The sequence below is a fragment of the Dendrobates tinctorius genome, unplaced genomic scaffold (genome assembly GCF_039654945.1).
Source record: "Dendrobates tinctorius isolate UK_male_01 unplaced genomic scaffold, ASM3965494v1 ptg000211l, whole genome shotgun sequence".
NCBI classification, from domain to species: Eukaryota; Metazoa; Chordata; class Amphibia; order Anura; family Dendrobatidae; genus Dendrobates; species Dendrobates tinctorius.
Window position 1 is genome coordinate 10671671 of NW_027361878.1, and position 27839 is coordinate 10699509.

Sequence of the window (27839 nt, forward strand, 5' to 3'; positions counted from 1 at the left end):
AGGTTATGCCTCTGGGAAGAAGGGGAGCGAAAAATGGAAACGCAAAAACGGAAATAGCCCTGGTCTTTAAGGGGTTAATAATAAAGACCTTCATTTATAAACTGCATTTTGTTATTACTTGTGTTATCTTTGTCTAATATTTACATTTGTTTGGTGATCTGAAACATTTAAGTGCGACAAACATGCAAAATAATAGGAATATGCAGATAAAGTCTGTGGAGCCTCATTTAAGAGTCTCAAACACGGGACTAGCCAGATCTTCCTCCAGGGAAGGACCCACCCAAGCGGTGGCTATTTTCGGAAACCACCATTACCACCATATTAAGTGGCCCTTTAAGTCAATATCCAGCTCTTTACAAGTTTACAGATATGACAAGGGAAATACCAAGGCCAGGTATCCATCCACAGACAGCTGTTTCGGGGTGTTGCCCCTCATCAGTGTGGAGTAGGATTCTGGCTAGGTGGGAGCAATGCCTAGTAGGCCAACATCACGAAACAATCACTGACCTCAGGGAGACCAGTCAAAGAAAACACTGCGGCAGCCGGCAAAGGCGCTCAATCAGTGAAATCCTAGGTGCATTGCTCCCTGGGAAATACGAATATGCAAATAAAGTCCGTGGAGCCTCATTTTAGAGTCTCAAACACGGGACTAGCTAGATCTTCCTCCAGGGAAGGACCCAGCCAAGGGGTGGCTCCTTTCGGAAACCACCATTACCAGCATGGCCGTGCGCTAATATAGAAAAAGATTAGACTATGAGGAGTGAGTGTTGTATGCATGTATGAATGTCTCTGGTGAATGACTCATTAAGAAACCCCTACCCTTGGTATCCATGTGCTGTGCAGCCTAGCCTGTTAAGCGCCCATGCCTAAGGGTAGGTAGAGGCAGAGTCAGAGACTGGCATCAGTGTCCACCGGTGGCTCTACACGCCACAGTATACTTGCTTGACACTCCACCATAGTCAGCATCTATAGTGGTGTCCGCAGGTGCGACGACGCGTGCTCAGAAGGTCTAGAGGGACTCTGACCCCGTGTCTTTGGGGCAGAGTTCTTTGACCGCATTCTGTGCCCTCCCTTGCCGAGCTCTGTGAGTTCTAACAGACACCAGCATTTATGTTCCGCAGTAGTGCGGCTCTGTGACGTAACAGAGTCCACTCCAGTACACATCGGGTGACTATTAACCTGCGTGTGGTCTTTTTACCGCCATATAGCATCCGCCCTTGCCAAGTAGCAGTTTGCCACCTCTGCACGGTGGACCTCAGGCTGCGAACGCACCTTACTATCATCTTTATTATTTGGTGCGTTCTGCCAGCCCTAACAATGTAGATGTTAAATTAATGGGTAAATTAATTGAAAAAAATTGCATGGGCTCCCGTGGTAATTTCTTCGCCAGAGAGGGAAAGCCCGTGAGTGAGGGCAGTTATTAATAGCCTAGAGAGGGACCATTGTTTTTGGCCCCCCTGGCTAAAAAAAATCTGCCCCCAGCCACCCCAGAAAAGGCGTGTTTTAAGTATGTCTCTAGAATCTTTGATATATCCAAGCACCCTACACTCGAGGTTAAAGTAGTGAATCGAGCCATTCACAAAGATATTCATTATCTGATCCAATACCCCAAACTATGGGTCTCATGGGGGGAATGCCAGAAGGTTTATGAACCTTAGGTAATCTGTGAAGTATAGGAAGAATGGGATGTGGAACATCTGATAATTTAGCTTGCTTTTTAGTAAGGACACCAAGCATTAAACCATCCTAGATAATATGATTTATTTCATTCTTGAATGTATATGTTGGATTGTTGTCTAATTCTTCATAAACAGAAGTATCTGATAAAAGTTCAAGCATTTTACCATGATAGTCCTCACTATTCAATACAACCACCATTCCACTCTTATCAGACATCTTTATAGTGATATCTGTAATATCCTTTAATTTCTGCAATGCATTATTTTGTCTACGTGAGAAATTCCTGTTTCTATTTGAGCTTCTCACAATGCTTTTATTTTACGTTCGTAATTCCCTCTCAAGGATTTCTTGAAACTTGTCGATGCACTCCGACCTTGACTATATTGGATAGAAATATGGATTTTTAACTCTCAGAGTAGAAGATTGGTTAATGGTTTCCTCACTAACCACATTATCAGAACACAATTCCTGCAGAGCTACGAGAGATATCTGTTCCTTGAAATTAAGACTTTGATGTTCATTAGAACATGATGTAGAGAAAGCATCTGAATCAATGATTTCATCACTGAAAAAATGCTTCTTAATAGTGAGGTTGCGGATGAATTTATTTATATCCAAAATAGTGGAAAAAAGATTGAAATCTTGATCAGGTACAAAATTGAGACCCAGAGACAAAACTTGTATATGATCTTCAGATAATTGTTGAGAGGAAAGATTGAGTGCACTACTACATGACATTACTTCACTGAAGTCTTCTTTCGATGTATAATCATGCCCAAATAATTTGTTATGTTTCCTGCCGCCCCGTCTCTTACATTTTCTGACGGACGATAATGCCTGTTCCTGCCAATAAAGGTAGTCTCATCGAGGGAAACATCAGAGGCACTCAAATTGTTATCAGATGAATCTGGATCTGAAGACCTAAAGAAGACATGTGGTTTGGCTGTCGGTTTATAATGAGACTGACTGCCTTTTAAAATTGATTTGGGGATCCCAATGACCCCACTCATATACTTTTTTAGAAGGAGAATCATTGGAATCACGTATGAACCTCCGATTCTTCCGTCTCATAAACTCTTCCTCCAATGCAGATATATTATCCTGCATTTTTTTGTTGAGTGAGTCAAAATTGGAAAATGATTTAAAAGTGTCCACTGATGATTACAAGGTTTCAATTTCTTTTTGAATGTTTGTCATGGTCTCTTCATATTTAACAACAAGTTTCATTAAATTCTACGAACAATTGCTAAGAATATGATTCCACTCCTCCAAAAATATATCCGACTATAATGTAGTAGGAATTTTTTTGATTCGCAAACCCCTGGGTATCATATCCTTGCTTCTATAATTTTGTAAGGTGGTATGATCCCACCAAACTTTGGCTTCTTGCACCATAAGTTTCACTAATTTTGTAATGCTTGCAATTAAATCAGGTGCATCTTCATGACATCAGGTTCATTAGAAAACACATGTGCTGATTTTTTGAGTCTTTCTCTAGAAAAATCCATTGTCATGTTGTAATAAAAACATCCACCAATAGAAACTTATGAAAAAGTTATTTTCAATTCAAAAGTTTGATAGCTATTATGAAGAACTATCATGAACCAAGTCACTGGAGAAAATGTCGAGATGTATACATTAAAAACTCACACCCATTTCAGGGAAGTAGCTTGATAAAGATCGTTTACCCAATCGAAATGCGTTGTTCTATCCCCTTCTATTGTCACTAGGAGCATCCATGGTCATTGTTATATATTTTTTTATTTTGGATTTATAAAGTATTTATTTTTAAGGAGCTGGAACTACAACTTTTTTCCAAATATCTGATATTGTTTATAAATAAAAACAAAACATATCGACCTAAATTTAACAATATCATAAATTATAATGTGTCACAAAAAAATCTCAAAACTACTGGGATTTGTTGAAGCATTCCCAGAGTTATTACCACATAAAGTGTCATTGATCAGATTTTTAAAAAATTGGCATGGTCACTAAGGAGTTAATATATAGCTGCCCATATGTAAAGGGACCAAATGTAATTGGAAAATTATTTCAGAAGCTCTTTAATGGGCTCCATGAGCTTTTCCCTCTTTAATACATCATCAGTTAAGCAGCTAAAAGGTCTAGAGTTGATTCCAGGTGTGGTATTTGCATTTAGAAGTTGCTGCTGTGAACCTACAACATGCGGCAAAGGATCTCTCATTGGAAGAGAAACAGCCCATAATTAAGCTGAAAAAAAGAAGAAATCCATCGGAAAAATATCTTAAATGTTAGGAGTGGCTAAATCAACAGTTTGGTACATTCTGCAAAAAAAAAAAAACACTGGTGAACTTGGGAACTCAAAAGGTCTGAAAGTCTATCCTTTCCATGCTGAGGAAAAACCCCCTTCACAACAAAAACCCAAGTGCAGAGCACTCTCCAGAAAGTAAGTGTTTCAGTATCTAAGCCTACCATAAAAAGAAGACTTCATGAGAGAAAATATAGAGGGTTCACAGCAAAGTGCAAGCCATTAATCAGCCTTAAAAATAGAAAAAAAGAAAAAACATATTTGACTTTGCCAAAAAAAATTTAAAGAAGCCGCCCAGTTCTGGAAAAGCAGTCTGTGGACAGATTAAACTAAGATCAACCTGTACATTATGATGGAAAAAAGAAAGTATGCAGAAAATTTGGAACGGCTCATGATTCAAGGCACACCACATGCTGTGTAACACGTGAAGGAGGCAGTATGATGGCATAGGCATGCATGGCTTCCAATGGCACTGGTCACTAGTGTTTATTGATGATGTGACTGAAGACAGAAGTAGCCGGATGAATTCTGAAGTGTACAGGGCGATACTTTCTGTTCAGAGTCTACCAAATGCAGCAAAGTTGATTGGATGACACTTCACAGTACAGATGGACAATGACCCAATAAATACTGTGAAAGCAGCCCAGGAGTTTTTTAAGGCACTGAAAAAATCCATACTTACCGATAAATGGATAAAATACAAGTTAATTGCAGAATGCAGACAGGTGCATTGGAATTAGCATGGTGGGGATAATGATAAACGTCCATTCACACTTCTATCATCCACGAGGGCCTGGATACTTAGTATTATAAATGCAAAGTAGGATTTTTATACTTGTGGGGTGCAAAAATACTCCACAGCCCAATTACCTTATGGACGTGCACCCCACAAAAACCCTGCTTTCCCCCACCAACGTTGCATTTATAATGTGGGGTAAAAGGGTTGTCATTAAGACTTTTGCCTTTTAATCATATTGAGATGATTCTCCTTATTCTGTCCCAATCTATACAGCAAAGCAAAGCTATCAGTTACAGTTTACATAATTGATCAGCTAAAATAAACGTAGGTAACCTAAGGAATGGGATAGGTTTAGGCAACAAATGAAAAGTCAAGAAGTGTTAGAAGCAGGAAAACTAGGTAACCATTAGGATCTCTGCAACTTATCAGCTTACTACTTTTGGGCTGCAGTAGAGTGTTGTAGGCTGTCCACTATTCACGGTCAATGGTACCTAAAATGAGAATGTGATAAGCTAAACTTAAGAAATCAAATAGAATTGATTGTTCCAGTCATTCTTCTAGATATATCATTTTTTTTCTTTTTTTAAATATGGGATTTGGCTAATGAAACGAGTAACCATGGTATATGAGCGTTCAATATAACAAATGGTAAAGCAGTAGGTATCGCATGGAACAGTTTCATGGACCCTGAACTTTGTTAAAGTGAGCTGTACAATGATTTGCTACAAGAGACAGATTGTGAAATTATTTTTCAGTACAGATGTGTACAAAAGTGCGCATAGTAAATCAAAATATAATCTAACAACATAACATTATTGGCCGTACCAGAAACCGTGCAACATGGTTATCATCAACGAGGATGATGATCCGTGCCTTTGGAGTCAACTTTGTCTGAAATTGAACCCCATCCATAAATACATTTTAAAAAATCTACGTCTACTATCACAAAATGAAATAAAATTTAAAAAAATAAAAATTGGTGTCACTTTACTTAGTAGTTACATAAGACATGGAATATGGAATATATTTAGGCAACAAGTGAAGTCAATTGTTGAAGCTGATGTGTTGAAAGCAGGTAAAAAAGACGAGCAGAAGGATCTCTGCCACTATGACAAGGGCAGAGATCAAACAAAACAAAAAAAATCAGTGACCAATATAGCCACCTTTCTTTACGATGACACTCAAAAGCCTTCCATCCATAGATTCTGTCAGTTGCTTGATCTGTTTACGATCAACATTGCGTGCCGCAGCCACCACAGCCTCCCAGACACTGTTCGGAGAGGTGTAATGTTTTCACTCCCTGTAGATCTCACATTTTATGAGGGACCGCATGTTCTCTATGGGGTTCAGATCAGGTGAACAAGGGGGCCATGTCATTATTTTTTCTTCTTTTAGACCTTTACTGGCCAGCCACGCTGTGGAGTATTTGGATGCATGTGATGGAGCATTGTCCTGCATGAAAATCATGTTTTTCTTGAACGATACCGACTTCTTCCTGTACCACTGCTTGAAGAAGATGTCTTCCACAAACTGCCAGTAGGTCTGGGAGTTGAGCTTCACTCCATCCTCAACCCGAAAAGGTCCCACAAGTTTATCTTTGATGATACCAGCCCATACCAGTACCCCACCTCGACCTTGCTGGTGTCTGAGTCGGAGTGGAGCTCTCTGCCCATTACTGATCCAGCCTCGGGCCCATCCATCTGGCCAATCAAGAGTCACTCTCATTTCATCAGTCCATAAAACCTTAGAAAAATCAGTCTTAAGATATTTCTTGGCCCAGTCTTGACGTTTTATCTTATGTTTCTTGTTGAAAGGTGGTCGTTTTTCAGCCTTCCTTAGCTTGGCCATGCCCTGAGTATGGCACACCTTGAGCTTTTTGATACTCCAGTAACGTTGCAGCTCTGAAATATGGCAAAACTGGTGGCAAATGGCATCTTGGCAGCTTCACACTTGATTTTTCTCAATTCATGGGCAGTTATTTTGTGTCTTTTTTTATCAACACGCTTCTTGCGACCCTGTTGGCTATTTACCATGAAATGCTTGATTGTTCGGTGATCACACTTCAAAAGTTTGGCAATTTCAAGACTGCTGCATCCCTCTGCAAGACATCTCACGATTTTTGACTTTTCAGAGTCCGTCAAATCTTTCTTCGGACCCATTTTGCCAAAGGAAAGGAAGTTGCCTAATAATTAAGCACACCTTATATAGGGTGTTGATGTCATTAGACCACACCCCTCCTCATTACAGAGATGCAAATCACCTGATTTACATAATTGGCAGTTGGCTTTCAAGCCTATACAGCTTGGTGTAGGACAACATGTATAAAAAGGATGATGTGATCAAAATACTCATTTGCCTAATAATTCTGCCCCCAGTGTAGCTGCAGTGGAGGGCTCAAGAATGCTATCACTTGGCAAATGTGCCTAATAATCGATAAGTAATCATCATGTAGCTGATGCTCTTGGCACTACTGCTAGGAAATCTCATGACCTTGAATTCATGTAGATGCTACTTTGACATGTTCCACCTATCTAAACATTGTTTCTGACCTATACCTCATTACGGCAATGGTGTTCACTAATAGCAATGATCAGAAGTCAAAAATTGTTCAGTAATAATTTGAGAAACACGGAAAAAAGTTCAAAGTGTTGAGATGATCACCAAGTTGCTCCAAATCGACAATCAACCATCCATAATGGACCTAGGCAAAGTGTGGCCTGGGGGTCACATAGGTGCCTTTGACTGTGGGTATATTATACTGTGGGGGAGACTATAGGGACATCATATTCTGTGGGGGGGGGACTGTGGGGACAATATAATGTGTGAGGGGCTATAGGGACATCATAGTGTGTGAGGGGTTGTTTGGAAATCAGAGTAGTAAGCCCTATCCTATCATGTATTAGCAGTAGCTGCTGCTCAATATTCTTCATTCTGCTCAATATTAAGTAATAAAAGTATAAAATATTAGTAGTAATAATAAGCAAAATTAAGGGTCTCTCTTATATGCTAAAAAAGGTATGATCTGTGCAGACCCTCTCAACTTACAGTGCTAAATATCATGCTAATATAGACCCAAGGATGCTTGAGTGGGAACTACAGTACAAAATATTTGGGAAGTAGTTTTAATGATTTTTTTTTTTGCTTCATTTCCATATTTCGTTCAAATGCAGATTGTTTTTAACAATTAATCTGTTATGCACATTTTTCTTTTTTTACATAGGGCATTTGGTTAAAGGTTCACTTTTATTGATCCAGAACAGCAGTAAATGACTAATCAATAAAAAAAAATGATAAAGCAGCAGATGTATGTCATAAACATTTGTTGTCCTGCTCTCGTTAACAAAGTTCAGTGTCTATTTATAGACTGTGACTTAATTTTTCAGTTCTGTTGTCTGCAGATGTTTTCTTGGTGAGTTAAAATAAAATAATTAGAGTTGAGCGAATAAATTTGAGAGGAAATTAATTCTACTCTACCAAAACTAGGATTTTTTCATAATTCACTTCCGCGAGGATTTAGCCTCATTGTGGTCGCTAGCTGTCATTTTTTTCCCAAACTGTAAAGCGCCATGAAAAGTTTTAAGAAAAATCCTTATACTCAAATTACTGCTCACTTTTCCTGCACCTCTCAATTCCTCACCATAACAACCCCTGGGAAAAAGCTAACGCGAAACGCGCGTTGGGGATCTACACTGCAACATTCAGGTCATATGTCCTTTTCTTATTAAGCTCTTTTGCACTGCTTGCACTTTCTGTCATATTGGTGCCCATGATTTGTGCTATGGTGGAGAACAGCAGTGATTAATGTCCATAGAAATGTGCACATGCACTCCACATTAACTTTCATTCCCTGCAGTTAATACAGCAATAATAGCTTGGGCATTTGTTACATTTACTATTCAGGCATGCTTTTGTTAATACTATTTTTGGCATATTGTTACATTTAGTGCTAGCATTTATAAACTAGGAGCGATACTCCTCTTAAGCAACTTTGCTTTATAATTTTGGAGCTTTTACCTCATTTTGAGATTTAACCATATATTGGAGGATTCTATATGAAACCATGCTTCTTCTTTATAGATATATACGTTTTTACCCTGTAGATGGAATAGCACGCCAGCATTTACTTTTTTGCATGTTCATACGGGTCATTCGTGTGCTGTACTTACCTACTATTGGTATAGTCTCAGGCTGTATATAACTACTGATATTATTGTGGGCTTAATGATATATTTTCTTGTCTGGGTATTTTTACCCTGGATGTTTTGGACATATAGACTAGTTTTGCAGTTATTGGAATGTATCTTCTTTTAATAGTTTTATTTATGATGTGTCACAATAAAGTTTGTTCACTTTATGGCGTTTAGCTTCTGGTATCTTTTCTGAAGTATTGTCTAATTTTGAAGTTCCATTTATTAGGCCGTGTATTTTTTGATTCCTCGCCATAACCAATCTGGTCCTCATCACATGTTCTGATACCTGCCAACAGCGTTGAAATCCTTGGGCCTCTCACACAACCTAGACTTCCGGCTCTGATGAGGTCTGGGATGTCACTTGTGGGGGTGCTGCTTGTCTCTGCATGCCGGATATTTTTACAACGCATACTGACAGTTGCAGGCTTGGTCCTACTGACATGAGCCACAGAGGGAGCGCACTGTCATGCACATCACATAGTAACAGAGCAGGGACTAGCCCAACCCCTGAAATGAAGGCCAACAATGACACTTCATTTTAGGGATGGGGCAAGGGCTTCTGCAATGACCGAAACCTCTGCCCCCTGATGACACTTCGTTTCAGTATCCCAACATGCACTGAGATTCTCAAATGAAGCATCATAAAAAAGGAAGTTGTAAAAAAAGACAAACAGATTGTGTAGTTAGTGAAGGATATGGGATGTTTAATTAACGTATATTGAAAATATATTGGATTGAATAAATTGGGATTTATTCTAAAAATTCATTTGTATTTCATACCACCCCTTTTAAATACATTGTGCAAAGTGGAAATGCACATGAAAAAAATATCAGGATTATCCTTTTTAATAGATAGGTGTCATATAGATTATGTGAAATCAACCCCACAAATATTACCCCACTTGCCACCACCACAGGGCAAGTGGGAAGAGCTGGGCAAAGCGCCAGAATTGGCGCATGTAATAGATGCACCTTTTCTGAGAAGCTGCTAATTTTAGTTTAGGGGGAACCAATATCCATGACCCCTTACCAGCCTGATATGTATAAAAACTATAGGAATAAAAAGAGCGCAATAGGGTCTTATCCGAGTTGATGCTTGAATCATAGAATCATAGAATCGTAGAGTTGGAAGGGACCTCCTGGGCCATCTGGTCCAACCCCCTGCTCAAAGCAGGATTCGCTAAATCATACCAGTCAGATGTCTGTCCAGCCTCTGTTTGAAGACTTCCATTGAAGGAGAACTCACCACTTCTCGTGGCAGCCTGTTCCACTCATTGATCACTCTAACTGTCAAAAAGTTTTTTCTAATATCTAATCTGTGTCTCCTCCCATTCACTTTCATCCCATTGCTTCTAGTCTTTCCTTGTGCAAATGAGAATAAAGTTGATCCTTCTACAATGTGACAGCCCTTTAGATATTTGTAGACAGCTATTAAGTCTCCTCTCAGTCTTCTCTTTTGCAAACTAAACATTCCCAAATCCTGCAACCGTTCCTCATAAGACAGGGTTTGCAGACCGGTCACCATTCTGGTCGCTCTTTTCTGAAGGAAATAAAAGAAATATACTCACCCTTTCCAGGAGAGATTTAAACATATAAGATCAGTTATCAGCTTGCTGCACGTCCAAAGGTCCACTCAGTGACCGCCACAACATTAAGCTTATAATGGAAAAAATTCATGGACTTAAGTGCGCTGCTGAACAAAAATCGAATCCAGGTTAGATAAAAGGATTAACCATTTATTTCTCAACGCATTTCGAAGTAAATAAAACTTCTTCCTCAGGGAAGAAATGCCTTGGTAAATAAATGGTTAATCCTTTTATCTAACCTGCATTCGATATTTGTTCAGCAGCGCACTTAAGTCCATGAATTTTTTCCATTATACCCTTACCAGCCTGAGAATACCAGTCCTCAGCAGTCTGCTTTAGCTTGGCTGGTTGTCAAAAGTAAGTGGAACTCCACGTCTTTTTTTAAATTGTTTATTTAAATAATTAAAAAAACGGCTCAGGGACCCCTCTATTCTTGACAACCAGCCTTGCTGAAGCTGACAGCTGAGGGATGCAGCCCCCAGTTATGAGTTATGCCTGGCTGGTTATAAAAAAAAAAACAGGCAAACCCATATCAGTTTTTTAATTTATTTACTGATTTTTAATTAAATTTCTCAAAGTGAACTGCAGTGAGCTCTTTGAATGCTGCACTGTTAAACTTTCTCACATGCTAGCGGGGATCTCCCTGAGGTCACTGCAGTTCAGCCTGGCTGGGAACACAACCTCAGTGACCGGCAGTAACCTCGATGACATCACCTCTAGTCATTGATGCTGTGCTCGCACGAGCTCATTCACCAGTGGTTCTCAGCCTGGACAGTTGCATCTTGGCACTGTCAAGGTTGAAAACTGTTTATCCACCAGACATTGATTAAGGTGTGGGACAGATCGACAGACAGGTGAGGGATATTGTTGTTTTTTATTTTTGTTTTATTACAGGAGACGAGGGATTCAGTGGAATGGGGGGTCAGGTGAGTATAACTGTGTTTGTTATTTTTAAATAAAAAAGTAAACGTTTTTTGTTTTATTTCACACAAAAGACTTTATTCTAGTTGTGTCTATATTTACTATATTACTATTAGAAATTGATGGGTGTCTGATTTGACACCTCTCCATTAGTAATCTGTGGGTTTGATGTCACCTGACAATACAAAGGTGATATCAACCCCACAAATATGAACCCCACTTTACACCGCTACAGTGCAAGTGGGAAGAGCTGGGAACAGCGCCATAATTAAAAAATACGGCATGGAGATCCCTCTATTCTTGATAGCCAGCCTTGCTGAAGCTGACAACTGAGAATTGCAGCTCGCAGCTGTGAGATTTGCTTGGCTGATTATGAAAAATACAGGGGAAACTAAGCCATTTTTTAAAAAACTGTTAATTTTCAGCGCAGGCGCCGGCTGATGAATGCGCCCATCAGCCGTGGCTGCTCTTTCTGTTATTAATGGCAGCAGGCGTCAGCTTATGGGAGCAGTAGTCCCATCAGCTGACACCATTGACCGAAGGTAAACTTTACACCTCCAATCACAGCTGCGCTCTCACACTGTCGTTTGACAGCGTGGAAATCACGGCTGTCTGAGTGGCGGTGATGATTTTACCGCCGATCAGAAGCCGTGTTTGCCGTGCTGTAGAATCCTAGCAATAACATGGACTTCCTGGTGAAGTCTGTGCTCGTTGTCCATGCCCGATGTTCGGGTTCACCCATTTCAAGAAAAGAACACAGGCGGTAAATTACAAGTCATCAAGACAAATGCATTACAATAAAACAAAAGCAGAGGTTCCTAACAATTTGAAAACATTTAGATAATTCAAAGTTTATATGGCAGTTAATTTTCCTGATCACAATTATGAGATAAATTTAAATGGAATGTTTAATGCAGACATGACCGATTTAATTAAATTTTAATCAAATTTGTGCAGAATTTTTAGGAATTTGCTGAACCTGATGAATGTAAACAATGTGCATCTTCACTTTGCATGAATTGCATACATTCGCTCATCCCTAATTAAATATTACAAAAAAAAATTGTTTGATGAAAACCAGTCTATATGCTTGATTATTCTTATAGGGCTCTAATTAATGAGGTAATGGCAGTGGGTTTTCTTTTAGAATACGCTTTCCTATACCTTGTAATGAAAAGTATGCTCATGCATACCCGTTGGCTTTATCTCAGAAGGATACTTTTTCAGCATGTGTTGGGTGCATGGTGGCCAATGGAGTTGTCAGAGATATAGGTTGGCGAATACTCCTGACATATAACTACAACGTAACCAAAAACATCTATGAAAGGAGTCTTGTGAGTAAGTGGCAAGTTTAACTTCTGGATTTGATTATTATCTGTTTGAGCTCTGAGAGTGGGACATAAAGCCCTCTATATCTGTGAGGAGTAAAGATCATTCTGTGGTGGGGGCCCAGATTGGGGGGTGGTCCACTGCTTACCGCGCAGAGACGACACAGACACAAGATGGAGGCGGATTTTGGTTGCAACAGGTCCGGGTTTATTGGCCGTCCTCCTGACGACCGTAGCCATACACCGCAGCTCCTTTACTTTACAGCTCTCCGTATTCAGGCCCGGGTACCTTCACCTTCCGTCAGTCGTAGTGACGTTCCTCGTGGATTTTTCGCTGGGGCTGCCCTAGGCCTATCTACCGCCAGTGCTTCACCAGTCTGAGGTCGTCGTCCAATCGGTACCCCCGGGGCCTCGTCTGTTCTGCAGTTCTTCGTGTCGGGGCCACCCCCCTGACTGTCTCTTCCTATCAGTCCCCTGGTTGAGCTCTCCACCGTTGTCAGTCCTCCGAACTGAGTCTTCTCCTCCTGAGCCCCTCCCGAGACTAGCCTAACCTGGAACCCTGTCCTGTCCTATTTATCTCCTTCCTCGGGAATTTCCCTCCTGGGTTCCTATCTCCCCGCCCCCCATGACTAAGCGGTTTCTAAAGCCCTAAGCTGCTGTCAAGTCCTGAACTACGCTCCCCCTGCCATCTTGTTGTCAAACTTAGGTATTGCACTCCTATTCCATTTTCCCCAGCTGTTTCCCTTCTGTCATTACAAACATCCGTCTACAGTGCACAAACTATCCCTTCTCCCCTCAGCCAAGTCCGTCCGTCAAGTCACCCTCCCCACAATTCTATATGTCTGTCTCTTACATCACTATTACTTGAACCATGCTTCAATACTTGGTATGGTTCTAAAAGATGGAGCCTCTTTTAGAACCTTACAAATTTTACAGTAGGGCATTACCCAAGATATTTCCTTTTTCCATGGTTTATATACATTTCTCCAGTTAAAATATTGCTTGTACTTCTCTTCATCTTTGTCTAGCCTTAGAAGATAAGAAGCCAATTCCTCTGGGCTTGAAAAGTCATCGACATGAATGAAGGCATCTCCTGGGATGAACCGCTCATAATTTGCTCGTGGTGGACCCAAAACAACAGGAACACATCCTGAAGAAAGTACATTGTACCAGAATTTTTCTGATATATAGTCTTCATGGATGGAATTCTCAAAAGCAAGGTAGAATTTGTAAGTTGAGAGTGTTTCTATTTGCTCTTTTTTTGTAAGGTAAAGATGTTTTCTTCCATATATATCTACATGTAAATAGTTCTTTAGCTGTTCGTAATATTGTACTCTTTTTGATTGCCGTTTCCAATTACTTACTGCCCAGGCCACTAACTTTGTCTTCTTGGGGATAGTAAAATTTACTGCCCCGTAGTGCTTTTCTATCCAACCAAATGGAGTAAAAATGTCAGAGTCTGTCCTGTAGGACATTGTAAGGTTGATAAGATTGTCCATAAACGAAAGGTTCGAACAATGACTTGGAGGTTCATTGCTAAACCATATCCAGTACTGATTAGGTGGTCTTGGTGCTTGAGGTAGTTGTTCTTTAGAATGGCTCACATTTCGGTGGTGGATTACAACAGCATTTGCTGATGAATACATTTTACGGTTTACAGTATAGAAGCAGCCAGATCCATCAAACTGTTTTGGGCATCTATTAAGAGGAAATCTGTAATTATAGGGATAGGTCCAAAGCAATATAATGAGAATTGGCTCACTGGAGCCAAATGTAGTCACATAGTTTTGTAAATTAGTACTTAAGCCAGGAGTTTGTTTTTTGTAGAACATCATGAAAAGGATAAATAAGATGCAGACTTGTAGCATGAAAAAGAGGAAAAGTCTGCTCAATTTCAATAGCAGACCTTTGGGTAACATTTGGCAGGTCAAATTTTCTTCTTTGTAACTTCAGAAAGTATTTTTTTTTACAATCCCTTTGTATTGAAAGGTGTGCTCTACAGTTTTTGCAGCTATGAATGAAAAGAACAAAACACAAAAAAAAAATAATTACCAAATGAACCACAATACTGGCTTATTGTATGTAGAACATTTAACTTCTCACAATAACAAGGTGCCTGGCTTTTTATTATCTGACTTGAATTTCTGCTTCAAAAGTAAAGAAAACCTGACATTAGATTCACACAGTCCGAATCACATGTAGACACTGACTGCGCTATTGCAGCCGTTAATGATTTTCCATGGAATGCTGTGAAGTTTAAGAGAAAACATACTTTGAAAAAATAGCCGGAGGCTATGGGCCCAAGTCATAATGTATTCTGGCATAAAAAGTTTCGACAATTCATAATTTGGGGACAACTCAAGGTTGAGATAAAGTTTCAAGAATTTTGGCATTCAAAATGGCCATAATGTGGGTAGATCTCGAGTGGAACTGGGATATGGAGATCCCTGGTCTTCAATATGCAACAAATCTTACTCCAGCTGGAGTAGGATTTGTGGTGAGGAGTAGACAGGTGCACGCCACTCGTCCACCATTCCTGATTCATAGAGCGGTGCCCGTCTTCATGAATCAGGAGTGTCTGACTCCAGCACGCCTCCTCATCAAGACCGGTGTGAAAAACACTGACTAGTCCAAGGCAGTGGCTGCGCTCTACTCCTCTCCACCAACAGATCTCTCCCTATGTATGTCTACACGAAAAGGGATGGCAGATGAGAGAAAATGCCAAGGACTAGCTTCAGACTAGTCATACCAGACTCTTATTCCCTGGCTGGATTTGCAAGGTATGTCTTCTCTCAAACCCTGCAGCCTTTAAGAATAAAACATGCACAGAACCAATAAGACAGCTAGTGTCTGATTCATGTTGCCTGTGGATCAAGCAGCATGAACGAGATGACCAGTTACCTTTAGCCTTTGCAGACAACATGCACCACTACAAAAATATTAGTCAAATTAGCAAATTTTAAAAAGACATGAAACCTGTGGCACCCACCAAACTGCGATAAAAATGTATCACTTTGTGTTCAAAGACAAACTGCACTTTAGAGGCAAAAAATGGTAGCAAGTAACATTTCAGTCAAAATCCGTTTTGCATATTTTCGTGCTTCTACAAGCCAGTCAGGTCTGTAGGAGCATGATGGTGCACAAAATGAGTAAACCCTGGTCCTTTCTTAGGAAGGAATAAGTCATCTGCCAGTCCTCTGTACTGACCACACATATATTTATACATGTAAATGAAATCTCCTCTGATGCATCTTTCTTTTCTACCTAAACAAGCCCAACTTTTCCAACCTCTCATCATATGAGAGGCCTTCCATCCCTTGCAATATGGATATTAAGGTTGAAGGGAAGACTTTAAGTCCATCTAGTTCAACCCATATCCTATCCTAACCTGCCCTAACATGTTGATCCAAAGGAGGCAAAAAAAAACCCATGTGGCAAACAGTAGCTTCACATTGGTAAAAAAAATTCCTTCTCGTCTCCACATACGGCAATCACAGTAGCTCCCTGGATCAACGCAATATTAAGGAAACTAGTGTATATACCCTGTAATATTATACTTTTCAAGAAAAGCAACCAGTCCCTTCTTAAATTTTAGTAGGGAATCACTCATTACAACATCATATGGCAGAGAGTTCTATAGTCTCATTGCTCTTACAGTAAAGAATCTGTGTCTGTGATTATGCTTAAACCTTCTTTCCTCCAAACATAGAGGATGCCCCCTTGTCCCCGTCAGAGGTCTAAGAGTAAAAAGATCATTAGAAAGGTCTAAGCCTTCGTTTTTCCAAACTAAATAACCCCAAGTGTAATAACCTGTCTTGGTATTGCAGACCCCCTGGTTCCCTAATAACCTTGGTCGCTCTTCTCTGCACCCGCTCCAGTTCAGCTTTGTCTTTCTTATACACCGGAGACCAGAACTGTACGCAGTATTCTAAGTGTGGTCGCACTAGTGACTTATATAGAGGTAAAATTATGCTCTCCTAATGAGCATCTATACCTCTTAATTCATCCAATTATTTTATTTGCCTTTGCAGCAGCTGCCTGACACTGGCCACTAAATGTGAGTTTGTCGTCCACCCATATGTAGGGAAGGTGACCTGACGGATGGACTTATTAGTAAGAAGAAAGGAGGGTTTGCACAGTTTAGGCAGATAGCAGTTATGATAGTGGGGGAACAGCTGGGAAAGTGAAGATGACGTGCTGTACCTTGGGTTGACCACTAGATGGCAGGGAGGAGTGTAAGTTCAGGACTTAACAGCAGCTTAGGGCTTTAGAAACCGTTGGTCATGGGGGGGCGGAGTTACAGGAAACCGGGAAAGTTATAAATTTGACAGGAGGGTTCCAGAAAGTTCCAGTCCCCGGGAGGTGCTCAAGAGACAAGGAGTCTGTAACAGTTTGTGTGCTGTGAGGAGAGCGAAACTAGGGGACTGAGGAGAGAGGAAGTCAGGGGGGGTGGTCCTGACAGGGAGTACCGCAGTACAGACGAGGCCCCGGAGAAAAGCATACTGTATTGAAGGCGATAACTGACCAGTAAAAGTGCTGATGGTGAACGGGCCTAAGGCGGCCACAGTGACTGCGCTGACAGGATCGTCACTAAGTGAAAAAGGGACGGTACGTGTAATTACGTCCCTGGTGGAAAAGTGCGGTGTGTGAGTGTGTAACGGGGCCTGGACACGGAGGACCGTGAAGAGAATTGCGGTGTATCGTGAGGGCCGTCAGTCGGACGGCGGAAAATAAACTTGGACCTGTTGCACCTGAAATCTGCCTCCGTTTTTTGTCTGTACGTCACTGCGTGGTATACAGAGGGACCACCCCCCGGCCCGGCTCGCGACCCTACACATACACCCAGGTCTTTTTCAGTGACAGTTTTGCCCAGTGTTTTACAATTGAGCACATAAATATACATTTTGTTTGTTCTACCCAAGTGCATGACCTTACATTTATCCCCATTAAAGCTCATTTGCCATTTATCAGCCCAAGCTTCTATTTTACATAAATCCTCCTGTAATATAAAATTGTCCTCCTCTGTATTGATTACCCTGCAGAGTTTAGTGTCATCTGCAAATATTGAAATTCTACTCTCTATGCCCCCTACAAGGTCATTAATAAATATGTTAAAAAGAAGCGGACCCAATACTGACCCATGCGGTACCCCACTGCTAACCGTGACCCAGTCCGAGTGTGCTCCATTAATAACCACCCGTTGTTTCCTATCCCTGAGCCAGCTCTTAACCCACTAAGGCTGCGTTCACACGTGCCGTTTTTTTCGCGTTTCCGCGGCTGTTTTAACCACGCGATTTTGCCGCGAAAACGCGAAAAATAAGCATCCCATGCATTCCTATGGGATTCCGCAATGCTGTGCTAATGCTGCGGTTTTTACCGCGGCGGAATCGCTTTGCGGTAAAAACCGCAGCATGCTCATTAATTTCGCGGAATCGCGGCGATCCCGCACCCATAGGAATGCATTGTTCCGCTTACTTCCCGCATGTGGCAGTGCACACCATGCGGAAAGTAAGCAGAACAATTGCGGATGGTACCCACGGTCCGGAGGAGAGGAGACTGTCCTCCAGGCTTTGGGTACCATATCCCTGTAAAAAATAGAATTTAAAAATAAAAAATATTGTTATTCTCACCCTCCGACGTCCCGCGCAGCCTTCCCGCTTCTCTCCACGCTCCCGTTCCCAGTAGTCCTTTGCGAAAATGCCCGCGATGGCGTCCGTTCTCGCGGGATCGCGAAGTCTCGCAGTCATTCGCGCGACGTCATCGCGAATTACCGCGAGACGTCGCGATCCCGCGAGAACTGACGTCATCGCGGGCATTTTCGCAAAGGATTACTGGGAACGGATGCGCGAGACGTCGGAGGGTAAGAATAACACTATTTTTTATTTTTTTTTACATTTTATCTTTTACTACTGATGCCGCATAGGCGGCCTCAGTAGTAAAAAGTTGGTCACACTTGTCAAACACTATGTTTGACGAGTGTGACCAATCTGTCAATCAGTTCTCCCAGCGATGCTACAGATCGCTTGGAGAACGCTAGCATTTTGCAAGCTAAATACGCTTGCAAAATGCTAGTTTTTCCGTGGGAAAATCGCGGGAATTTAAAATGCAATTTTCCCGCGGACTGGAATTCTGGAATTCTCGCGGTAATTTCCGTGAGAGTTCCGGTACGTGTGCACTTAGCCTAACACATATTTCCCCCTATCCCATTGTTCTCATTTTATGTATCAACCTTTTGTGTGGCACCTTATCAAAAGCTTTTGAAAAGTCCATATACACCACGCCCACTGCCCTCCCTTGGTCCAGTCCGGAACTTACCTCTTCATAAAAGCTTAACAGATTTGTCTGACAGGAATGGTCCCTCGTAAACCCATGTTGATATTGTGTCATGAGGTTGTTCTTCTTCAGATACTCCAGTATAGTATCTCTTAGAAAACCCACCAGGATTTTACCCACTTGCCTATAATTTCCAAGTTCAGTTTTTGTCCCCTTTTTGAATATTGGCACTACATTTGCTATACGCCAGTCCTGTGGTACAGACCCTGTTATTATGGAATCTTTAAAGATTAAAAATGATGGTCTATCTATGACTGTACTTAATTCCTGCAGTACTCGATGGTGTATCCCATCTGGGCCTGGGGATTTGTCAATTTTATCGATTTTTAGACGCCGCCGTACTTCCTGCTGGTTTAAGCAGGTGACATTTAATGGAGGATTTTTGTTATCACTGATCATGTTATCCGTCATGCGATTTTCCTGTGTAAATACTGTTGAAAAAGTCATTTAGCATATTGGCTTTTTCCTCATCCTCATCCAGCATTTCACCCAGTCTATTTTTAAGGGGACCAACACTATCATTTTTTTTAGTTTCTTATTATTTATGAAGCTAAAGAATATTTTGGGATTATTTTTATTTTCTCTGTCAATGAGTCTTTCTGTCTCAATCTTTGCTGCCTTGATTTGCATTTTACAGAATTTATTTAAACTTCTGTATTTATTTAAAGGGAATCTGTCACTCTTTTTTAAGACTATCAGCTGCCGGCATTGACATCAGGGGCTTATCTACAGCATTCTGTAATACTGCAGATAAGCCCCCAATGTAACCTGAAAAATAAGAAAAACGTCAGATTATACTCACCGGAGGGGGCGGTCCGGTCCCATGGGTGTCATGGTCCATTACGGCGCCTCCCATCTTCATACGATGCCGTCCTCTTCTTCCCTTCCTGTAATGTCTCCGGTGCAGGTGCACTGCTCTGCCCTGTTGACCTCTCCCAGCGCCTGCGCACTGCAGGACTCTGCTCTGCCCTCAACAGGGCAGAGCAGTGCACCTGCGCCGGAGCCACTACAGGAAGGAAAGAAGAGGACGGCATCGTATGAAGATGGGAGGCGTCGGACTGGACTGCGACACCCATCGGACCAGACCGCCCCCTCCGGTGAGTATAATCTAGCATGTTTTTCTTATCTTTCAGGTTACATCAGGGGCTTATCTACAGCATTACAGAATGCTGTAGCTAAGCCCTTGAAGTCAATGCCCGCAGCTGATAGTCAAAAAAAAAGGGTGACAGATTCCCTTTAATGCCTCATCACTACCTACTTGCTTTATTTCTCTAAATGTTTTCTTTTTGACACTTATTGCGCCCCTTACAGCTCTATTTAACCATAGTGGTTTCCTCCTATTTCTAGTATGTTTATTCCCATATGGTATATATTGTGCACACATCCTATTCAGGATGCTAATAAACGTCTCCCATTTTCTTTGTGTATTTTTATATCTCAGGATATCGCCCCAGTTAATTGCACCAAGATCATCTCTCATCCGTTGGAAATTTGCCTTCCTGAAGTGTAGTGTCCTAGTTACCCCTTTACTACACATCTTATTAAAGGACACATGAAAGCTTATTATTTTGTGATCACTATTACCCAAGTGACCCTCAACCCTTATATTTGATATGCGGTCTGGCCTGTTGGTTAATATTAGGTCTGACAGTGCCCCCCCTCTTGTTGGGTCCTGAACCAGTTGTGAAAGGTAATTGTCTCTCATAGTTGTCAGAAACCTATTACCTTTGCTGGAACTGCAGGTTTCTGTTCCCCAATGTATTTCAGGGTAGTTGAAGTCCCCCATAATAATGACTTCTCCTTGAGTCGCTGCTTCATCTATTTGCTTGACGAGGATATTGTCTGTTGCTTCCATTATTTTTGGAGACTTATAACAAACCCCTATCAGTAATTTACTATTTTTCCCCCTCCCCTTATCTCCACCCACAGAGACGCTACATTTTCATTAGATTCATATATATTATCACGCAGGATGGATTTTAAGGATGATTTTACATATAAACACACGCCTCCCCCTCGCTTATTTGTACGGTCATTTCTGAACAGACTATAGCCCTGTAAATTAACCACCCAGTCATGGCTCTCGTCCAGCCATGTCTCACATATCCCCACCATGTCATAATTATGCTCCAACAAAATTAATTCCAATTCTTATTAACTGTTCTAACCCCACCCTCCCATGCTACCCCCACACCCAATTTCATTATTTGTGCCCAGGTCTCTATCTGCACTGTCTTCCCCTCCTATAAAATGAATACCCACCCCCCCAGTACCTAGATTAAACACTCCTCCAACTTTCTAGCCATTTTCTCCCCCAGCACAGCTGCACCCTCCCCATTGAGGTGCAGCCCAACCCTAGCGTAGAACCTGTAGCCAACTGAGAAGTCGGCCCATTTCTCCAGGAACCCAAACCCCTCCTTCCTTAAACAATTCTTGAACCACTTATTAACCTCCCTAATCTCCCATTGCCTCTCTGACGTGGCACGTGGTACAGGCAGTATTTCAGAAAATACCACCTTGGAGGTCCTTGCTTTAAGCTTGCAGCCTAATTCCCTGAAATCATCTTTAAGGACCTTCCACCTAACTATAACTTTGTCATTTGTGCCAATGTGCACCATGACCACTGGGTCCTCACCAGCCCCTCCCAGTAATCTGTCAACCCAATCAGCGATGTGTCGGACTCGAGCGCCAGGTAGGCAGCACACCGTTCGACGATCCCTATCTTTGTGACAGATTGCCCTATCTGTTCCCCTAATAATTGAGTCTCCCACTACCAGAACCTGTCTGGCCTGCCCTGCTCTCCTATTTCCCCCCTTACTGGAGCAGACACTCCTCCGACTTTCAGAGGACATGCCTTGCTGCAGCAGTGCTACTCCTGCACTAACACTCCCCTCATCTGCCAACTTAGCAAACTTATTGGGGTGTGCCAGATCAGGACTAACCTCCCTGGCGCTCTTCCCTCTACCCCGCATTCTAACTGTCATCCAGCTTGCTGCTTCACTGTCCTGCAGCTCCAACCTAGCATCCCCCCTCATCTATCCCATTGTGCGTCTGCTCAGTGGGCAGAAGACTCCATTCCATTTTGTCTATGGATCTCAGTGTAGCCAGCTGCACATTTAGATGCAGTATCTGGGCTTCCAAATACACAACGTGCTCACATCTCATACAGCAGTGTGCACCCTTGACTGGCTGTTCAAGGATTGCATACATGTGGCTAGATGTACACTGGATGGTATTGGCAATAGTGGAGCACATTCCTATTGGGGATTGCACCAGACAGAAAAGATAAGTAAAAATAAATAAAAAGAATTAATGAAATATAAGAGCAAAAAACAAAACATGGTATCCTTTCCTACTCCACACTGATGAGGGGCAATACCCCGAAGCAGCTGTCTGTGGATGGATACCATGTTTTGGCATAGGTGGTTTCCTTCATTGGAGACTGCTCTTCCCGTGGTTGTTCCTTCCCGGGGAAAGACCTGGCTAGTCATTGCTTGCGTTGAGAAACATGTGATGGTGTCTCCGCAGCTTGTGTTTTGCATGTTTTTGCATATTTCCCAAAAGGGATGGGGCCATTGCTCTAGAATCACTGCGTTGAGAAACATGTGATGGTGTCTCCGCAGTGTTCGATGTTGATCTCCATGAGTTCATTCATCCTCATTTTTCACATTGCACTTCTTGTAAGGCCCCGTTTCCACGAGCGCAGAGCGCCAAAGTGTGCGAGGCCTGCGACTCTGAGCGCGCCCAGGAGCCCCCCTCGGCGACTAAATCCAGAGAGCCGAATCCTCCGGAATGGGCACTATCATTTTCCCAGTCTATGGCCTCGCTTACAAAGGCGAACGAGTCCCTTCACACCCCAAAGGGAGGCAAGGATAGTGGCTCGCTTATCTGGGAAGGGTCTTTCATCTCACAGGAACCTTTGGCCTGCAGGGGCCGTTCCCATGCCAGACAGAGGCGAAGGAAACAAACCCGTACAAGGTCTCCCGGCCTATCCAGTGCCTCGGCATCGGGGAGTTCAGCATCACGTTCCCCTTCACCAGCGAGCGGGAGCAGGCAGAGTTTAGATCGTGACTCAGATGAGCCACTTGATCTAGATACCCCGGGATGCCGGGAGACAGTGGACAGCCTCATTGAAGCTGTCAATCAAACCCTGGGGACTGAAGATGGTGCTACCTTGGCCGCGAGCCATAAGGTAGCCTTTAAGCGGGCCAAGCACCCGCATAGAGTATTTGGCACTCACCCAGAATTTGAGGATATAGTGCAGCACCACAGAGAACGCCCAGACAAGCGCTTCTCTGACCAGAAGTCTATAGAGGCAAGTTACCCATTTGCCCCAGAACTCTGTAAGAAATGGGCGGAATCCCCAGTGGTGGACCCGCCAGTGTCACGCCTGGTCTCGAAGTCCTTGTTGTCGGTGCCTAGCGGCTCATCCATTAAGAACCCCACGGATCGGCTCATAGAGGGCTTGGCGCGATCAGTTTTTGAGGCATCAGGTTCGGCACTCGCCCCTTCGTTCTCGGTGACGTGGGTAGCCAAGGCCATGATGTCATGGTCAGAGTCTTTGAATAACACCTTGCAGGATAGAGGCCTACCTGCGGAGGTGTCTGAGGTCGCAAGTCAGATTGCTATGGCTGGAGACTACTTAATTAATGCTTCTTTGGATGCGACTAATTGTGCGGCATTTGCAGCCGCTAACACGGTAGCCATTAGGAGAGCCCTCTGGTGGAGAACTTGGTGAGCCGATTCAATTTCCAAGAAGTCCTTGACTTCCTTGCCCTATCAGGGAGGCCGCCTGTTCGGGGAGAAGTTGGATTGGCTCATCTCCAATGCAACAGGAGGGAAAAGCAGCTTCCTCCCACAGCAAAAGGCGAAACAGCCTTTTCGCCAGGTCCCGACATGTTTTCGAGCCTTCCGCAACACCGGATGGATGGCAGCAGCCAGTTCGGCAGGCCCACCTCGCTCCAACCAGGATAGGGAGCGACAGGTCTCATATAGACCCATTCCGGTGGGAAAGATGCACGCTCGCCAGCCCAGGTCGAGAAGAGCCAGGGCCCAGAGACCCTCAGCCAAATGACTTGGAGCCCTTGGTAAGCGACAGCAGCAGGGTGGGTAACCGCCTGCTCCTTTTTCACCACATCTGGGCTGAGGTAGCACACAACTTATGGGTGGTAGAACTGGTGACTTCAGGGTACAAAATAGAGTTCATCAGGTACCCTCCAACACGTTTTTTTCTCTCCCGACTTCCCAAGGTGGAGCCCCGGGCAAAAGCACTGCTAGGGGCCATCAATTCACTCCAAAACAACGGAGTCATTGTTCCCGTACCAGAGCAAGAAAAAGCTCAGGGTTTTTATTCCAATCTGTTCACGGTCCCCAAAAAGGACGGGACAGTCAGACCGGTTTTGGACCTGAAGCTCCTAAACAGGTTCATCAGAGTCAAGCATTTCAGGATGGAATCTCTCCGTTCTGTTATATCAGCCATTGAGCAGGGAGAGTACTTAGCCTCGATCAACATCCAGGATGCCTACCTGCACGTTCCCATTTTTCCTCCACATCAAAAGTTTCTTCGGTTCGCCATCAATGGTCGACACTTTCAATTCGCAGCACTCCCATTCGGGATAGCCACCGCACCCAGAGTGTTCACAAAGGTAATGGCAGTCGTGATGGCCATCTTACACTCACGGGGCATAGTTGTCTTGCCATACTTAGACGACCTCTTGGTGAAGGGTCCCTCTTTTTGGGCGTGCAAGGAGAATGTCAGCATTACACCGGATACACTCTCCCGCTTAGGTTGGTTGGTCAACAGGAAGAAATCATCTCTGGTCCCAGCTCGGAGGATTGCTTTTCTAGGAATGGTCTTCAATACCTCCCAAGGGTTGGTAATTCTCCCTCAAAACAAAGCCCTAGCGCTCTGACAAGGAGTCCAGAAGCTCCAGCAGCCGGTCCCTCACACCATTCGGTTTGGGATGAGGATACTAGGGAAGATGGTGGCAGCAATGGAAGCAATTCCGCTTGCTCAATTTCATCTTTGACCCCTATAGCACGCTCTCTTGTCAGCATGGGACAAGAACCCGTTCACTCTCGATCAGCGGTGCTGGCTATCCTCTCAGGTCAGGCAATCACTAGAGTGGTGGACGACCAGATCCTCACTTCTTCAGGGGTAACCGTTTCCCCCAGACCACTGGCTAGTGGTCACGTCCGACGCCAGTCTCCTCGGCTGGGGAGCAGTTTTTCGCCTCCACACGGCCCAGGGCCAGTGGTCGCAAAAGGAAGCTCGTCTCCCGGTCAACTTGTTGGAAATACGAGCGATCTGGCAGGTGCTGCAGCATTTCCAGCACCTCCTAGCAGGACGGCCCATTCGGATACAGTCAGACAACGCCACGGCGGTGGCTTATGTAAATCATCAAGGGGGCACGCGCAGCAGGGCAACCATGCACGAGATAGCACATGTGCTTCATTGGGCCGAGAAGAACCAGTCGGTAAATTCGGCAGTGTACATCCCAGGCATTGAAAATTGGGCAGCGGACTTCCTCAGCCGACAAGAGGTCGTGACTGGGGAATGGGCCCTGCATCCCGAGGTCTTCCAGCAAATTTGCCAATGGTGGGGAACACCGGATGTGGATCTGATGGCATCCAGAATGAGCGCCGAGGTGCCTGTGTTCGTCGCTCGGTCACGAGACCCACGAGCGTTCGGGGTGGATGCGTTGGTCCTACCATGGAACCAGTTTCGCCTTCCATACCTGTTTCCCCCATTGCCATTGCTTCCAAGGGTCGTCAGGAAGATCAAAGCAGAGGGGGTCCCAGCAATTCTGCTGGCACCAGACTGGCCCCGACGGGTGTGGTACGCAGATCTTGTGCGGCTGCTCACCGACGTCCCATGGCGACTGCCAGAGGGACCAGATCTACTGCACCAGGGACCGATCTTCCACCCGAACTCAGGGGCCCTGTGTTTCACAGCATGGCCGTTGAATCTTGGATTCTAACTCAAGCAGGTTTTGAGCATAAGGTGGTCGCTACAATGGTTAGCGCCAGGAAACTGACATCGGCGAGAATTTACCACCACACCTGGAAAGTTTTCTTCACTTGGTGTCGAGGGTGGGGTCGTTCACCCCTGACATTCTCTATTCCCAACATCTTGGCCTTTCTTCAATCAGGCCTAGACTCGGGGCTGGCCCCGAGCTCCCTTAGGAGACAGATATCGGCATTGTCCGTCCTTTTCCAGCGAAAGATTGCTACTAATATGCAGGTAAAGACTTTCTTCCAGGGAGTCTCTCATCTAGTACCTCCCTATAAGGCGCCGATGGGCACCTGGGACCTTAACCTGGTCCTGAGTGTTCTGCAGGGAGCGCCTTTTGAGCCGCTACAGGATATTTCCTTATCGTTCCTCTCTTGGAAGGTGGTATTCTTGGTAGCCATTACCTCCGTTAGGCGAGTCTCGGAGTTGGCGGCTCTGTCTTGCCGAGCACCTTTTCTCACTTTCCACAAGGATAAGGTGGTGCTTAGACCAACTCCCCCCTTTCTTCCGAAGGTGGTGTCCTCTTTTCACATCAATGAGGATATTGTCTTGCCTTCGTTCTGTCCGGCACCGGTGCATCGCGTGGAGAAAGCTCTTCACACCTTAGACCTGGTGAGAGCACTCAGGAGGTACGTGTCGCGTACGGCACCTTTTCGCCAGACGGATACACTATTCGTGCTCCCTGAGGGGCGCAGGAGGGGACTCGTGGCCTCAAAAGCGACCATAGCCAGATGGATCCGTTTAATTATTCTGGAGGCCTATCGCATCAGAGGTGCGCCAGTTCCATTAGTGATCAAAGCGCACTCTACTCGGGCAATGGGCACCTCTTGGGCGCTTCGGCATCAGGCCTCGGCGGAATAGGTATGCAAGGCGGCGACCTGGTCCAGCCTGCACACATTTACTAAACATTACAGTATCCATACTCAGGCTTCGGCCGATGCGAGCCTGGGTAGAAGGATTCTCCAAGCAGCAGTGGCGCACCTTTGAACAAAGAGGTGCATGCAGCTTGGATCGGTGAGTCAATCTCCCACCCAGGGACGGCTTTAGGACGTCCCACAGTACCTGTGTCACCCATTGAGATGCAGGAGAAACATGGATTTTTGTGAGTACTCACTGTAAAATCCTTTTCTCCGAGACGCTCATTGGGGGACACAGCACCCACCCTGTTAGCCAAGTTGGCTCTAGTTTATTTAATTAATGTGTATTTCTTTTGTGAATATCAGGGTGGTTTTTTCTTTGCCAGACATATTGTTTTCGGCATTAAGGCTGATTGTTATTGTTCTCCTACTGCTTTTGCACTAAACTGGCTTCCGCTCGCAATCAGGGCGAGGGTGTATATGGTGGGGGAGGAGCTAACCTTGTGTTGTTGCCTAGTGTCAGCCTCCAGATGGCGGTATCATACACCCACAGTACCTATGTCCCCCAATGAGCGTCTCGGAGAAAAGGATTTTACGGTGAGTACTCACAAAAATCCATGTTTTATCTCTCTTTTTATACATCTTAAAATCACTGGTTGATTACTGACAGTCTGCGCTCCTGATCTACATGTCTCACATTTGAAATTGCCCCTTTCATATAAAATAAGCTCTGGAGGCAGATTCTCAATAAGATTTATGTTCCACCCATTGATCTTAGCAAGGAGGGAAGGGGGGGAGGGTGGGTGAAGCTCACCTCGTTGAAGACCTTGGTTCTAAGCAGGAGTTCAGTAAGAGGGTGCAGTATCCGCTGGTGATAACAGCCATGTTCAGAAGAAAAAAAAG

At 43.7% G+C, this 27839-nt stretch overlaps 1 protein-coding gene across 1 annotated transcript; it reads right to left on the reverse strand.

Moving 5' to 3' along the window:
* Positions 1-10965: 10965 nt before the first annotated feature.
* LOC141058252 (3-galactosyl-N-acetylglucosaminide 4-alpha-L-fucosyltransferase FUT3-like) lies at positions 10966-27819 on the reverse strand. The gene is made up of 2 exons (XM_073554424.1): positions 27751-27819; positions 10966-14745 (listed from the first exon to the last, which is right to left on the reverse strand). The coding sequence occupies exon 2, from the start codon at positions 14651-14653 to the stop codon at positions 13595-13597; it is 1059 nt and encodes a 352-aa protein (XP_073410525.1). The 5' UTR covers positions 14654-14745; positions 27751-27819; the 3' UTR covers positions 10966-13594.
* Positions 27820-27839: the final 20 nt, after the last annotated feature.